The sequence below is a fragment of the Chaetodon auriga genome, chromosome 14, assembly GCF_051107435.1.
Source record: "Chaetodon auriga isolate fChaAug3 chromosome 14, fChaAug3.hap1, whole genome shotgun sequence".
Classification (NCBI taxonomy): Eukaryota; Metazoa; Chordata; class Actinopteri; order Chaetodontiformes; family Chaetodontidae; genus Chaetodon; species Chaetodon auriga.
Genome location: NC_135087.1, coordinates 4157685 through 4173480, shown reverse-complemented (window position 1 = coordinate 4173480; position 15796 = coordinate 4157685). Strand labels below are relative to the sequence as shown.

The 15796-nt window shown below is 46.3% G+C and overlaps 1 protein-coding gene across 2 annotated transcripts; it reads right to left on the bottom strand.

Annotated features, from left to right (window-relative positions):
• Window positions 1-123: 123 nt before the first annotated feature.
• On the bottom strand, window positions 124-15759 carry znf106a (zinc finger protein 106a). Of its 2 annotated transcripts, none has more exons than XM_076748806.1 (22): window positions 15658-15759; window positions 13094-13176; window positions 12518-12579; window positions 10828-11022; window positions 7949-9856; window positions 7381-7852; window positions 7076-7145; window positions 6695-6849; window positions 6429-6489; window positions 5953-6267; window positions 4986-5805; window positions 4799-4848; window positions 4447-4592; window positions 4208-4342; window positions 3907-4023; window positions 3552-3743; window positions 3183-3245; window positions 2903-3022; window positions 2709-2780; window positions 2481-2552; window positions 1776-1922; window positions 124-1677 (listed from the first exon to the last, which is right to left on the bottom strand). In XM_076748806.1, the coding sequence occupies exons 2-22, from the start codon at window positions 13145-13147 to the stop codon at window positions 1621-1623; spliced, it is 5283 nt and encodes a 1760-aa protein (XP_076604921.1). In that variant the 5' UTR covers window positions 13148-13176; window positions 15658-15759; the 3' UTR covers window positions 124-1620. The 2 variants fall into 2 exon arrangements, with proteins under 2 accessions (XP_076604921.1, XP_076604922.1); XM_076748807.1 differs by having other exon boundaries at window positions 13094-13147; window positions 15658-15736.
• Window positions 15760-15796: the final 37 nt, after the last annotated feature.

The following is a 15796-nucleotide window of genomic DNA, read 5'->3' as shown; positions in this document are numbered from 1 at the left end:
TGCGTTTCCAGTAGATTTCATGTGACATTGTGGTATTTTTTACCTTGAAATGTGCTTTGCTCTTCATATTTTGCCTACTCTGACACATAAAATCAGCATATAAATGAAACATCACACAGAAGTCACAGAAATTGTTTTATAATGTTGCAACATTTTTTTTTATTATTAACAATGTTTAGATTGCACTTTCTTATAAAATATCTCTTCACAACTTTGAGAACAACTGAAAAACTTGAAGAAACTCAGGAATGCCAGGTAAGAGGTGAACTGCAGGCTTTCCTCGGTCACAAATAACGAGCGGGCGACGCGAGTTTGGAAGACGGCGGCTGTGAGACGTCAGATCAACTCTGCTGAGAACAAATCCTCAAAAGAGGACACAACCAAGAGAGCAGCTACCACGACAAAGTCTGTAAAAGAGCACGGGCTGGGCTTTCGTGCTGGTTAAAACTGGTTGAATGTGCCTTTAAAAAAGTGGCTCTGTGTTACCAAATTGCCTGTTGTTAGGGGGTGAAGTATGGCATGGGAGACGAATCCTAAATCTTCCCTTCAAGCTCTTCCATCGGACACCTCCTCGAAACATCCTTCACCTCCACAGTTCATGAGAAAACTATCCTCACTGTGGGAAAATGCAGCTCCGGAGCCTTCAGCTCGGCGCTCCCAAATATAAAATCCAAAAAAATCTCCAGAGAGGAGAAGTTTGTGTCATAAAAACAGTACGTCACACTCACTCACGGAAACCAGGGTTCATCAGACGGGTTTAACCCCCCAGGAAAGATAAACCCACACAGATAAACACCGACGCCGTGTCTTGGATCTGTTATCACTGCAAATGTAAATTCTCAAATGGCAACTTCAGGCCAAGTCACACAACACTGCACCAAAATCCCTCAACGCCTTCACATCACTGAGCAACAGGAAAAAAAAAAAATCCTAAACTGCTAACAAAACAAACAAACAAAAAAAATTCTGAAAATAAAAACCAAACGAAAAACAAAAACTGACACGTCAATGAAAACAAAACACGGCCGGGAGGCTACACCATGAATTCCTGAAAACTTTAAATCACTCGTGAAGTTCCTCTGAGTGAATAAAAAACTTAAGAAAAGAAAAGAAAAGGTTGCTCAACATGACACATCACAACTGCACAACAACAATAAAAACATCTCTGAGCCCATGCCATATTGTAACCAACCAGTCCGGGAGATGATTATTGGTTTCTGCTAAAGTTTGAAGGGAAAAGCTTCACAAATCCCTCCGATTCTGGCAACACTGAAGTTTCTTCAATACACAAAAGTCGCGTTTCTTTGTCTTAGTTTGGTCAGTGAAAAGAGGAGCTGCAGTGGTCAGACAGACAGAGAGGAAGGCGTGTTTCTGCAGAAATAAAAAAAACGACAGCACGACCAGCCCTCCTCTCGTGATTGTATTCTGGTTGGATTCCAACACTGAACATAAAGGATGGAGTCGTCGGACGCCACTCATCAGGCTCGACGGGAGCGCTGCTCGGTTAAGTGGGTCCCATGATCGTCCCCCCCAATATGGGAGGTTAACGGGGGGAGGGGGATAGAGATAGCAGGAAGGGGAAGAGGGCTCGGGGAGAAACGGCGTTCCCACCACCAGCCCTTAAAGCTCCAGCTCAGTCTCCTCCTCAGCGTGTTTCTGCATGTGGACCAGCATCCCCTGCAACAAAGATCACCTCCGCATCAAGCCGTGCAACCTAAACGACGGCGCTGCGTACTGAAAAGACGCTGACATGGTGCTGAAAAGCATTCTTCTACCTGCTTGGAGCTGTTGCGTGCGCAGAAAAACTCTTCACAGTCTTTCCAGCGGCACTTGAGCGTCTGGGAGTTGGTGCCGTGGTGGTCGTTGACCAGGTGATGCCGCAGGTGCTCCACCATCCCGAACACCATCGAGCAGCCGTGCCACTGTCAACACAAGACACCTTAAGTCCCTGATAAAAAGGAGGCCAGGCGGGCTGCACATCTGTGGACACGACCAATGTACTGATGCAGCTGTACCCTATTATAACTTCAGCCTCTAAAAAATACTCAAATAAGATAAGAGGGAGACAAAAGTCAGCCTCTGGTTGAACTGCTCTCAATCTGTGGACGTCACAAGAAGCCACAACGACATAGCGTCACAGATGCCTACACTGAGAAATTATTCAGAAAGTCCACCTTAAAGCTCGGTTCGTTAAAAAGACAACAGCTGCTGGAGCTCTGTTGCTTTCTCAGGTGCATTCTGGTTGTGTTTGCAGAAAACTGGACAAACGTGTGACACTACTTCCTGTCAGCATTTTTCCTGGAATGTGATGATGGAGTTTGGCGGCAGCAAAAGTGTTTAATAATCTAAAACATCAGTGTGAAACGTCAGAGTCCCAAAACCAATTCAACAAGAGGCCGTGAGGTGTGTGAGCAGCTCGTACGTCGTCTGATTAAACTCTGCTTTCACCCCTCAGCTCTGCTCCCCATCCCTCATCTTACCCAGCAGCGGTGGTTCTGCATCAGGTTCAGCTTGACGGCCTGCACGCTGCCGTCGTAACAGCCCGTGTAGATCTGCAGCACAAAGAAACGGGTTAAGATCTGATCTGGAATCTGCTACGAAACCTGTTTGATTACACTGATATATCTAGGAGAGACCAGTGAACACAGAGAACATGTGCAGATCAAACATAGAAAAACATCAGCTGGTTGAATCCAAGCGGGACTCACCATGTTCTTGTGGACAGTCATACACATGACCATGTCCGTGTGTCCAGCGTAGACCTGCAGCTGGTCATGAGACTGTGGACAGAATAATCCTTTCAGAGATTTCAACACAAAACGGCTTTCACATCCAAATCTGAACGAGCAAATGGGCCGACAGACTACTGTTCTATAAAGATGGACGTTTTAAGGACGCAGACCTGCAGATCGTAGACGCGGACCAGCTTGTCCAGACAAGCGGTCACCATCACCTTCCCCAGGACGGCCACGACGGTAACAGCATGACTGTGGCCCTTATAGACCTGCACCAGCTCTCCTGTCTGAAGCGGCACAGTGTGGAGAAAAGAAGGTGTGACGTACATCCGCGATTCATGATTCAGCTGCTCTGCACAGATGATTCTCCTACGTCTCTTTGAAGAACGTGTAAAACAGTAACATCACATGCTTATTGTGCCTAAAGAGGTAAACAGGAGGACTCACGTGGATGTTGTGTGCGTAGACGCACTGATCACTGGATCCGCTAAACACCAGGTCATTGACCACCTGAGAGAGAGAATGAGCAGGAGGAACAACGAGGAATTAAACTCTAAAAATTGAACTCTCAGCACTTATAAAAGAAAAAAATATGAAACAATCAAGAGCAGAAATAGAAATAAATATTCAATTATTATCACAAATGGTACAATAGTTTAGTCTGTATCTTAATTCTTGTTTATTTTTTGTCTTTTTCGTCACTTCTTGTAAATTCCCCTGCTGCTCCTTTGCTTTTCTTCTTCTTATACCTGAAGTGAAATTTCCTTCACCTCCTCCACAGGCTTGGAGGAAGCTCAGGTGTCAGACCGGACCCACCTTCATGCAGAGGACAGTCTTGGTGTGTCCCTCCAGCGTGCGCAGCAGCAGTCCGTTCTTGGCGTCCCTCACGCTGATGGTGCTGTCGTAGGAGCCGACCAGCAGGATCCTCCGGGCTCCCTCCTGTGAGGAGGCCAGACAGCTCACGGCCCGCGGCCCGTGGCACTCAAACACATCCATCTGCTTGTTTGTCTGAACAGAGAATTGCAAAACAGAAATGAAAGCCTCTGGAGGGAGACGTCACTCCTATATCCACTATAGAATTCCAGATAAAAATCAGCACAACCTCTGTGAGAGCCAGTAATAACAGCTTTACTGTAGAAGTTGAGTCTTTGAGCTGCACTGCGTCGCTCACCTTGAGGTTAAAGGTCACCACTGTGCCGTTTGCCAGACCAGCGTACAGAAACTTCCAGCGGCTGTGGAGGCAGAGGACTCGGTCGGACAGAGAGAACTGCTGCTCCAGCTCTCGTGTCTGCACAGGAAGAACAAATCGATTTGATTTATTCTTTGGGGCGCTGAACTGAAAAACTGAACGAGCTTCATCAATATGGCTGCCCAGTTCAAGAGTCCAATCAACCAAAACAGAGGACACGTTCACAACCTTTTCACTGAGTGCTTCAAATCCGATCGATCGGTTAAAGGACAGGCGTTTTTACCTTGAGGCTGTAGCAGCGGATGGTCTGGTCACTGGATCCAGAGTAGAGGCGATGATGCAGGGACGGAGCCGCAGACACCAACAGGCAGCTCACTTTAGAGCTGTGACCCTCGAACACACCGACGCATTTATGACTCTGCAACAACAACAAAACAGGAGTGGGAGTTAACGCAGTTTCGGGTCCAGCAAAACCTCTGATGTCCTGACAAACAGCGGCAGAGATTATTCATCAACACCCACCACCAGGTCGAAGGCTTTGACCGTCCGGTCTCCTGAGCACGTGTACAGCAGCCCGTTGTGGATCTGCATGGCGTTCACCGCCTCCTGGTGGCCCTGGAACGCACCCTCGGTGGGCAAATCATCCTCACCGTGGTCAGATGACGCATCTGTGAAACACAAAATACACACATGAGTACAAAGATAAAGAGCATTTTGTACAAATGCACTTGACTTGAAATGCCACTGCTGAGTTTAAAAAGCCTAAATGACTGCAACACATACGGTGCAGTCATCAAACAACTTCAGCTGCCATTTAAAATCTGTCATGACGAGCGGAACCCCACCCTAAAAGCACAAGCAAGGTTGAACGTACCTGACGAAGCCTTGGTTGTCTTGGACAATATGATGGTGGTCTGAACGTCACTGTGGGGAGAAAAGGTGGAGACGATGAGCGATTTGATTTCTGGCTGCTGAGGTTTAATCAGCTTTTTATTTTCAAGCTAAACGAGTGAGTTTGAGTTGTGAGTGTTTTGCCTTTTCAAGTGTGGCTCGAGTCTCACCTCTCAGAGGATTTACATATGTCCATGTCACTGGTGGACGTGACCTCGTTGCAGAACAGGCTCTGCGGTTCAGGTCTGGAGGAGTCTGGGATGTGGGCTGGAGGTGAAGCTGGAACCAGGGCGTCCATGTGGGGCTGCTGGCAGGCTGCGGTGACCTCCATGCTTTCTTCTGAATCTAAGTTCAACGTAAGTTCGGCGGGGGCCACCTGGGGAAGCTCCGCCGTGTGTTTAGGGGACTTGAGGTCTGCTTTCTCCTGTTTGATGGTCGCAAACGGCTGCCTGGAGGCCTCCTCACCCTCCCTCATGTTCACGTCAGCGCCTTCTGACGGCTGCGTGGACGTGCTGACCTGAGAGCCTCCGCTGGGTCTCCTGCGAGGTCGGAGCCACCTGGGCCTCAAGGCCTCTCCATCTATCTCAGTGTCACTGCTCTCAGGCTGCTCCGCCCCCTGGGCCTTCTTCAGCACCTTCCTCTTCTTCAGCTTCCTGACACGCTTCCCGCTCCTCAGCTCAGATGGAGAGGCAGGCATATTAAGGACTGAGGGGACTGAGGGGGGCTCAAACGACGGTGTGGCTGCACAGTCAACAGCGCTCCCCGCCTCAGAGCTCCTCCTGCTGGCTGAGAGAATGGACGTTTTGCAGTCAGGCGAAGGGGTGACACTGTTCCTTGTTGCCTGTGTGGCCTTTTCCGTCGTCTCAACCAGTCCTGACAGGCTTTCCTCGCAGTCTGCAGGCTTGCAAAAGTTCTCCCAGTTATGTTCTGTGTTAGTTTGGTACAGCTCAGGCTTTCTTTCAGGAGATGGCTGGAAATTCATGGCAGGAGCTGCAAGAGATGCACATGGATCAGTACACTCTGACCAGAAATGGAGACGTTTTTGAAGCATTTTCTCGATTTTCCCTCAAGTTACTGCACTTATCTGAATGGAAAAAAAAACCACTGATACTATAACTGTGCATCGAATGATATTACCTGGTGGAGAGGCTGCAGCAGGAGCGACGAGCAGCTCTGGAGTGGTGCTGTGAGCAAAGTGGGTTATATTGTCCATGGAGTCCAGCTCTGAGCTGACATGGACAGGAGACTGAGGCTCCTGCTTGATAACTGCAGGCGTGAAGGGAAGGCTGGAAGAGGGAGGGGAGGCGCGCTCGGCACGAGGACTAGGACTGTGGGCGGCGGCAGCGTCCGTCACAGATGAAAACGTAACGGAGGAGGGTATGTTAGGCTCAGCTTCTACCGAATCCATCTTTTCTTCTTTCAGTTTGACCTGAGGTGCTTCCTCTCTGCTACCTGGAGGGAAAAAAGCACAACATTTACTACATAAATGCTCTGACAACTACAGTTAGAACAGTCAGATATCAACTGATTTCTATTATTAGTTATAGTCGTAGTGGTACTGACTGCATTTTATGAAACATACTTTAACATATTTCCTCCTGTCATGTCCATACCTTGCATCCCTTTTAGCAGCTCGATGCGCTTGTTTCTCAGTGTGTTCATCTCTCCATTCATCTACGACAAAATCAAACAGGAGCCTTTATTGTTCTTTTTCTTGTTTTTGAGGGTATTTGCAGTATAAGTTCAGCAAACTATGAACATCCACGTCTACTGCACTGGCCCCAGGACTAGGCAACCCTTCAGGAGAGAATCAGTCTAACACCCTCTTTTACATTTAGAGACTGAAACATGAGTGTATATAAACACAACCCTTCATTACCTGCTGCTTAACCACCATGAGACGCTGCACCTCCATGTAAGCGGCGTCCAGTGCAGCCCGGGCCTGGATCAGGCTGGTGTCCACAGTCTGCAGGGAGCGGCTCAGCTCTTCTTCCCGCAGAGAAACAGCCAGCAGCTGGTCGATTTGTAAGCGCTCTGCAGAGTCCAGTGGATATTTATGAACCATCAGTGGCTTGGCTTCATGCAGTGTTTTGGTATCTTGAAATGAATTTAGCCAGACTGCCAATGTATTATGCTAAGGCCTGAATGATGACTGAAGCTGTCAAATCATTCCATTAAAATCATTTAATCAGATTTGCAGACACAATATGCGACAGTAGCAGTAGTTAAGTATCAGTGAAATGATGCTACTGATACTAACCTTTTTTGGACTTGACCTTCCTTCTTTTGTTATTGTGCTCAACACAAGAAGCCTCTGCACTCTGAATATCCTGTAAGAGACATGGAAAAGAGTCACACTCTGCTTGTCTGTCTTAAAATACACACAAATAAATGCGATTGGTCACACAGAGAACCCACACAGCCCAACAAACGTTGACTCGTGTGATCTCACTTTCCAGATTTCGCACTGCAAACAGCTTCATGCAACCCTCTTCACGGGTGCAGCAGTACCTCTGAAGACCTGTAAATGGTGGAGTTCGCCTTCACACTGCTTCCGTTACTCACCCCGGCTGCTCTTCGCCTCTTTCCTGTTCCCTGGCCGTCGCACAGCTCCGTCCCTGAGCTGCTGTCCCCGAGCACTGAATCAGACCTCTGGAGGGCCTTCACTGTCGCTGACGTTAGTTTGTCTGGCTGCTTTTGGGCTTTAGCCTCAAACTGACTGAGTAACTGCTCCACTTTTTGGTGCCGCTGATCGTCTTTGTTCCCTTGAGTGAACATGGGACTGGGAGAAGCGGAGGATCCCTGCTGCTCTGAGCTGACGCCTTCTCTCTGAGCCGCCTCCTTAGACACCAGGGATGTAAACAGGGACTGAGCGGAGGCGGGGGCGATGCTGCTCTCTGATAAGGAGCGCTTTCGGGAGGCGGCCGAGGCAGAGACGTCCATCAACGAGTCCCATTGGAAGCCCTCTAGCAGGGGAATGTCGTCCTCCTCCTGGCTCTGGTCCTCTTGGTCTAATGGCACCATCTCTATGCCAAACCTGGAGGACAGTGGACAGACACGACAAAACACAAGCTTCAAGTCGCTGAAAACAAAAATAACACTCTAAATCTCTGAATAAAGACCAAAATGTCACCTTGGCATGCCTTTCCCTTTGTCCTGCTTCTTCCTGACCTCCTGATACACCTGCTCCCAGTTGACATTGCGTCGAGACCCAGAAGAGCTGATGAGCTGCCGTACAGTTGGTTTGAGCCCTGAGTCCTTTTCGGTGTCACTTCTACGCGACTCACCGAGGTTTCGCACCCGTCTAGCAATGTTCAGGTTGGGCTCGTGGCTACCTGCTTTGCTCTTGGAGCTGATGTGTTTGGTCAGGTCGCGTTTTAGGACAGGAGGCAGGTCGAGTTTGGACAGACTTGATGCGTTTGACCCTGAGACCGACTGTGCTTCACCACTTCTGGAGGTGTCACTCTCAGAGCTCTGTCCCGCCTCAGCAGCCTGCATGGCTTCCCCTGGAGCCACTGGGCATGTTTCCTTCTCCTCTTTCTTCCTGGTCTCCTCGTCTTCCCGGCTTGAGGCTGCAGGCTCTGAGCTCTCTGTGGTAGAGGTGCTAACTTGCAACGACTGGAGAAACTGGCTGCTGTCTGAAGATTGCAATGAAGGCTTTTCTGACCTGACGGAGTCGGGTAAATTTGGTTTAGCTGCATTCTGCCTACAGCTGTTTTCTTTGTTCACTCCAATCTGACTCTGCACATGATCCCTCTGCTGCTCCTCCACAATGTGCAGTGCCATTTCCATCCTGTTGTTTCTAGAGCTATCCAAAGAGGCCCTCTTTTCCAACACGGCCTGTCTGGCTTTCTTGATCGTTTCAGGCAGCTGCCGTTCTTTCCTTGACTGAAGGGGCTCTGCGGGTGGAGCCTGGAGACTTAATCCACTCTGCTTTGTGGTTGATTTTGGTTGTGCATGTGCTTGACTGGAGGCCTTGCTGAGTTGAGCTCTACCGTTGAGACCAATAACTGAGGACATCTTCCAGTCTTTATGTAGCGAAGGCTTATTTGTCTTCTGATAAGAAGAACCAGGTGCAGAGCTCTGGCGTTCATCTCTGTGAGCACTGCTGCTTCGACTGCTGCTGCTACTCCGATCTCTGGGCTTGGTTTTGGGGTTCAGTTTATGTCTCCCTTTCTCTTCCACACTTTGTCCACTTGACGTCGATGGTCCTGTTTTCTGTTCACGTCGGGACTGCCTCTTAAAGGCGCTGGTTTCCGGTGCCTTGTCTTGCTTCTGGGGTTGGGGGACTTTGGGGTGCCTCTCTGATGAGTTGGTTTCCTTGTGGGGTAAAGATTCAAAACCCTTTGCGACAGGATACGGTGACCACCGACAGGCCTTGTCCAGTTTAGGATTGCTACCAAAGGTCTTAGAGCTCTTACCACTGTTGTGTTCAGGTTCTGCTGATTGTCCCTCCCCATTCTGAAGCCCATCACCCTGCTGCCCTCCCTGCTCACTGCCTGTATTCTGGAACTGGTTAAGAGCCTGGGCAAAAAAACTGGGTGGAGGTGGATACATAAAGGGAGGTCCCACAAGGCTCAGGGGCCGGCCTCTTTGTGGGTTCTGTGAAAAATTGTTTCGGCCATACAACCCATTACTACTGCCTCCATTGCTGAGCCAAGGCAGTCGACTTCGCTGATTGCCAGAAAACGAACCCTGATCCCACTGCTTATTGCCCCAACCCTCTTGGCTATGCAGGCTCCCACCAGTAAAATCTCTCCACTTCTCAAAGTTGGGAGGCTCCTGAGCATGCCAGGTGGCGCTCTTTCCCTGTTTACTGTGGTGCCAGGGTCGCGCCTCCCCTGCTCTGGCGTTATATCGGTTGTTCTTATACCAAGAGCTTTGGTGGCTGGATCCACTGAACCCCTGTGATGGCTGCTGCCAACCATACTCCAACCGGTAACGCTCCTTAGCTTCCTTTAACCTCTGCTGAAACTCCTCCTGTCTCCTTCGATCCTCTTCTTCTTTTGCGAGCTTTGCTGCAGCAGCCTCCTTCTCTTTTCTACAGAGGAGATTTATTTAGATGTTAGTGTGAGAGCCACAATACCGGAACAACAAATGTGGAAGAAGTACAAAGTTCACAGCTTGTTTCTGCTGCCCCCAAATGGTACCAAAAAAAAAAAATTGTTGATGCATGTTAAGTGTTCTCGGCTGCCAAAGGAAACTGCATAAAATTATTTTAATCAATAGAAAAGGTTCCTGGGAACCCTCTGTTGGCTCTCCGGTGTCAAGGACTTGTTTACAGTGTGACCTACAACAACGACCTCCAGAGGGAGAAGATCTGGCAAGCCTGACACTTCTGCATTTTTAACATCTTCACCCCATATTGCATACAAAAACAAACCCTATGGAATTTATTCCAGTATTGAGTGAATCACAGGGTTGAAGTGAAGCTTTTTTTTTTTTTACTATTTCTAGTGGGCAGTAAACCTGAGGAAGCATGTAGCTGAACTCTGTGACTGCAGTCATGCTTTTTTTTTTTTAGGCTGCAGTCCTGACATACGACTCCAGCTCAACTCAACTTGAGGTTACAGCTAAAACAGGCCTGTGAGCACCACTGAGCAAAATGTGACTATACATGGCGCATGTACACACAAGCGAGCCCCCCTGGGCTATCACTTCACATTTGTGGTTAAATCGTATGAACTTGTATCAAAGAAATATTGTAATGGAAATATTTCCCACTGAAGTTGAGTTTTATATATGGCAATATTTCTTATAGGCACTAGTCTAGTGATCAAATCTCATGTTGTCAAATATGAAATGTTTTGAGGAAAAAAACAAAAACAAAACATATTCCATCAAAAGCAGCACAGTCGTTCCTCATATTTGCACACAAACAATTTAATAAACAGTTTATATATATTATATTATAAGCTTGACAACCAGTAAATGACCATTAGATAACATCTGACTATTATTCTCTCAGCTCACAAAACAATAAAATCAAAAAAAAAAAAGTGACAGTCTTACCTGATCTGTTCTTTTCTCTTCTCTATCAGATCCACCAGAACCTGATCGAAGTAGTCCTCGTCATGGTCGTTTCCAGCGTGCTTTTGCTCCGCAGCCTCCACGTTCTGCTTGTGCGTGGGACTGGAGATGTGGCTGGCATAATCAGTCAGGCTCACCACCGTCACCTTGCAGACCCTGCACTCGTGTCCGCAGTCCCTGGGGAGGGAAGGCGAGAGCGGGCTTTCAATCGTTCCTTCAGGCATCGTTCTGATCTAGTCTGGTCTGGTTTTCGTGCCTGCAGAGCCTGCGACAAAGTACTCTGGCTCTACTTTCTGTTACTTCAAAGTCAAAATAAAATCAGGAAAGGAGAATACTCAACGATCCTGAGAAAATAACTTGTCCAAATTCTCTATCCGTCACAGATCAGGAGGTAGCTAACTTGTAATTTTCTCTTGTTAAAAAAAAAAAAAAGTTAAAATCTTTATCTTCCTGATCTTGCTTTTCCTTTCTTCAGCAGGCCATAGGTGACAGAGCGAGGGCAGGAGGAGCAGCCAGGCTGGACCCAGGCAGCATGCTAATCTAGCTGTTTACGCCAAGGCAGCCATGCAGCACAGCGCTGGGATGCGTGGAGCGGAGAGAGGCACGGCGCCCTCAGCCTAGTGCGCTTTCATGATGGTGTCCGCTGCGCTCTGAGACTCTGCAGAACAGCAGCGTCTGTATTTGACCTCACACTTCTCTCTGAGAGCCAGGACCCAGCCCCCCTGCAGGCCAGCATGTGTTATTAGAACAGGCCTGGAAATCCCGCTGACCAATCCCAAGCAAAGCCTGTGTAACAGGAGCCTTGTGCAGCTGCTCATCGCCTCCGCTTCAAAACCTCTCCCAAGTATGCCATCCTGTGATTCTGATAGGGGCAGTGATTTCGCTGGCTCCTTCTCAATTTCTTTTTCAAAATCTATGTCATGGCATGCTGCCATTTTCTGACCTCTCGTGCAGTTGGCAGACTCTTTCTCGATGAGATAGGGTTACTTTTTCTTCATTACACATTATTACTCAGCTGCAGTGGTGAGGGGTTTGCAGCCTGAACTAATAATGATCAATTCAGTATGGACCTCACATAGAACTGAATCAAGCTGTATATAAAGTTAAGCTTCAACCATCACTTTCCTGGACAGGCAGTTTTCTAAATCAACAAGCACTCTTCACTGATCATATCATGTTTAAAAAGATGCCATTTTTGCACATCGGTGTTATATTAAATCCCAGCAATCTAGCAACTTAATCAATACTTGCTCCACTCCAGATTCCTCCATCTCAGCGACAGGCACATACTTCTAGTAATCTACATGGGAGTCACAAGGTTGCCAGTTGCCTTCTATCGGTCATGCCTGTTGTTCCGGAGAGATTGTGTCTAAATATACATGCCACAGTTGAGACAGCTGCCCGTATATCCACTTGCCCGATAACTGTGATGAACACGTGCCTGTGTGCACACGTGCCTCATGACCCAAATAGATTTGAACAAAAGTTTTTGTTTTATCACTACTAGTTCCTTTAAAAACTGTGTATTGAATAAGATGCAATTATAGTCCAAATTATGATACTTAATATTTTGTTAATTATTACTAATCCGGAATGTGCATCCATGATTATTTTGCGGTCATTATGTATAATTGCACGCTATCTGAGCATTACTTTTGGAGGAACAACTCACCGGCCTTTGAGCTTCTCCAGCTCGCGGTGGTGCAGCATACTTCTCATGTGCTCATCCATCTCCTGCAGACACACATTGAAAAGAAAGGTCGTCCATGAACTTGTCAATTTCCTGCATGTTTATTTGTGTAGTTTAGGTGGTCAACAGCACCTCACTGATCTCCAAGAGGGGGAACTTTGTCTCTTTCCAAAGAAAACTGTGTATCTCCAACTTTGGTGATTTTACATATTTCAGATAAACTGATGGATGAAATGTTCCTTTATGAGAAACTTCTCAGACTTCTAAGCTAAACAAACCATTAAAATGTCAATTTATCTGAATAATGAATTGTCACAATGATGAAAACGGGCTGTTTTAATAAGCTAAACCTACATAAAAGTACATAAACACAAAGCTATGTTTAGATTAGCAGCCTTGAAACAGAATGTATAATGCTGTACTGCTTTTTAACCCTTAATATAAACTTTGTCAAACAATTAGTGCAGCTCCAGTGTAGCCTGAGCTCCTGAACATATCAAATGAAATCAGACAGTTGTTCCACATTCATAGCATAAATCATGTTTGAGGGTGTATTACCTGCTTGGAGGTGTGGACTGTTTCACAGAGGATGCACTTTCTGTCTCTCGCCATCTTGAACACAAGTGGGAATCAGCCCATTACTGTTGATATAGAGGATTTTACAGAGAAAAAGGACTCATCAACTACGATTTATAAAGGACAAACAACAAAATTCTGTAAAACCATCCTGAATTATTACAGATGTGGTGTGTGGTTGGACCTTTCTTTGATTCTGTGACTATCAACAACATTTCTGTGCAGTGTCTGCACTGTGTGTTTGTAGCCGAGCTCTCAGCAACGACTCAGACTCATCAAACCAACACAGAAAAGGGAGTTCAAGGCTCACGTTCTCTACACGAGCACAGTTAGCTATTCAACAACATGCCCCGGTACCACCGTCCAAATGCCAGCACAGAGTTCAACCTGGTCACTGGTCTAATTCCAGTCTGCTGATTGAGCAGCTCTGTGGCCAGGAGGTAGCAGAGCCATGGTGGGATCAGGGCTAAGTCTGGACTTGTTTAACGCTCACAGACAGGGTGGGAAACTAACGCCGGACACCAGTCAAAGTTACGCCTGTGGCTATTTGGTTTTTCTACACTAACGTCACCTTCTCAAGCTGCAAAGGACCACATGGAGACCTTGTTTTATTCTAAAAATTTGCAGGTTTATACATTTTAAGATAAATTAAAAGCTCAGAGAAAGGTTGACAACACTGTCTTCTTTGTAATAACTTTGGTGTCGTCCAACACATAACCCAAAAACAAGCAAAAAGGAACCATCCCTCCCATCTCTATGGAAATTTTTGGAACTGTATTGTAAAATCTAAAGTTAGAAAAAGAAGATACCAGAATGCACATCCAGCAGGTTTTGGTTCAGGTGCAGGATGAAGTAAAATCAATTCATAAAGAGAAAAGATATCTGCATACTGACAGTAACTCCACTATTTGATTTATGTTTCGGTCTCACGTCCCCTCTTCAAGCAACAATCTAACTGGCAGTGAGACAACATAACGTCATTTAAGTGCTTTTTCTAACTCAAATCTGGCTGCTCTAACCTTCCTACATACGACATCCAGCAAGGCTCTGATGGGGATATTGATTGGCAAAGAACAAGAAAGGAGGTGCACAACTTGGCTCCTATTACAAGATGGACATTCTGGCAAGGTTTGCTTCAATTAGGGGAAAAAAAAACACAAAATTCAGTAATTGTGTGTAAAGATTTTTCGGTTTTGATCTGATGGAAGCCACCCTGGTCAAAACATTTTCCCTCAGACTTAAAGTAAGGAAAGAAACCTAAACATGTCGCTTCGTTCTTATTTAAAGCAGAGCCTTGTTTCCATCTGTCTAAGATAAGAGATAAGATCAAACTTGACCCCACACAGGGAAATTAATTCGTTACAGCCAGCAAAGTATTAAAATATTAAAATAATGCGGATGATAAAATACAGTGTTTGTACTAGTACATAGTAGAACAAAAATATAGAACACATTAAAAAGGAAGAACGTCCTTATCTTCACCATACTACTGACTAACCAATCAAACTGCAAATATAGAACAAGTCTAATACTGATAAGGTCAATCGATCCCATCCTCCTCAGTGGTTAGGCCTATTTTCTGTTTACGACATTAAACCATGCCTCCTCACAATACCCCCATCACCATCTCTCCTCACTCCCAAAGCACCAGAGGGCAGCTATTTATAATGTTTGAGTGATCCGTGGGTCATATTCCCTCTCAGGGACAGCATGCAGGACAGTGCAAGAGACCAAACGAATCTCTAATCATTGATATCAGCTATTGATGGAGAGCGGACAGACATGTTTAACGTTAATATAGGATTCATTTAGAAAGCGTACAGAGCTCTCTTCTGCAAGCCTCGTGCAAAGAAACTGAAAAGGACCGTTGTTTTCAACGTTTAATGGATCTGAGAAATGACAACATGTAACTTAAGGCTCTACGCTAACTGGCATGTAATGGTGCAGAATCAGAAAACAATAAAACCGCGTTTGCACAAAGCAGTTTCACAACAGTGGCTTGTTCCGTTAGCTTGCTAACGTTAGCAGTTCAGTTGTTGCAGGGGGTTTATCAACACAAGTTGCATTACACATGGATATTTCCGATGACAAATACATCTGGCGTTATAAAGCAAGCAAATGTTGTCAGCTGATACAACAAGTCTTACTTTACAGCTGAATTACACTTAAAAAGTGCATTATGACTAACTTCATCAGCTAGCAAAGGGTTGGGTCCTTGTTTGTTGTTAGCCTAGCTGCAGCTAGTTGCTCAATTATATGATCGTGTCGCCACAATAACTGGATCGAAAAGCAAACAAGAAGATCAGCAGATACACGAAATATGAGTACTGATAGAATTAACGTTAACTGAACTGTTAAATAACAGCTATGACGTACTTGGCTAGTAGGTTAGCAAGCTAGCAATAGCATGCTACGTTAGCCAGCGACACCGTTACCGTCACACTACTAATGTAGTTCAGTGGTTCCCTAATTATAAAAGCGAAAGGGAACAGAAACAGCTAAAATGATTTCTACATTATGAATAATGAGGCGTGACTTCTGGCTACCTTTACAACATCCGAGTGTGTGTGGGGGACTAGTGCACTCTCTCATCCACCGCTGAAGCTAACAACATCCTCCTCCTCGCCCCCAAACTCAACTACAGCCAAGGATGCGTTCAGGAACACCGTCGAGTTCCGTGTTAGC

Excerpts from the sequence above, each read along its gene's own strand:
- znf106a (XM_076748806.1), bottom strand. The coding sequence starts at position 13,147 with ATGGCGAGAGACAGAAAGTGCATCCTCTGTGAAACAGTCCACACCTCC. Across the intron at positions 6,268-6,428 it reads GCTGCTAAAAGGGATGCAAG|GTAGCAGAGAGGAAGCACCT; the intron begins GTATGGACATGA and ends TTTTCCCTCCAG. Across the intron at positions 4,343-4,446 it reads TCAAAGCCTTCGACCTGGTG|AGTCATAAATGCGTCGGTGT; the intron begins GTGGGTGTTGAT and ends TTGTTGTTGCAG.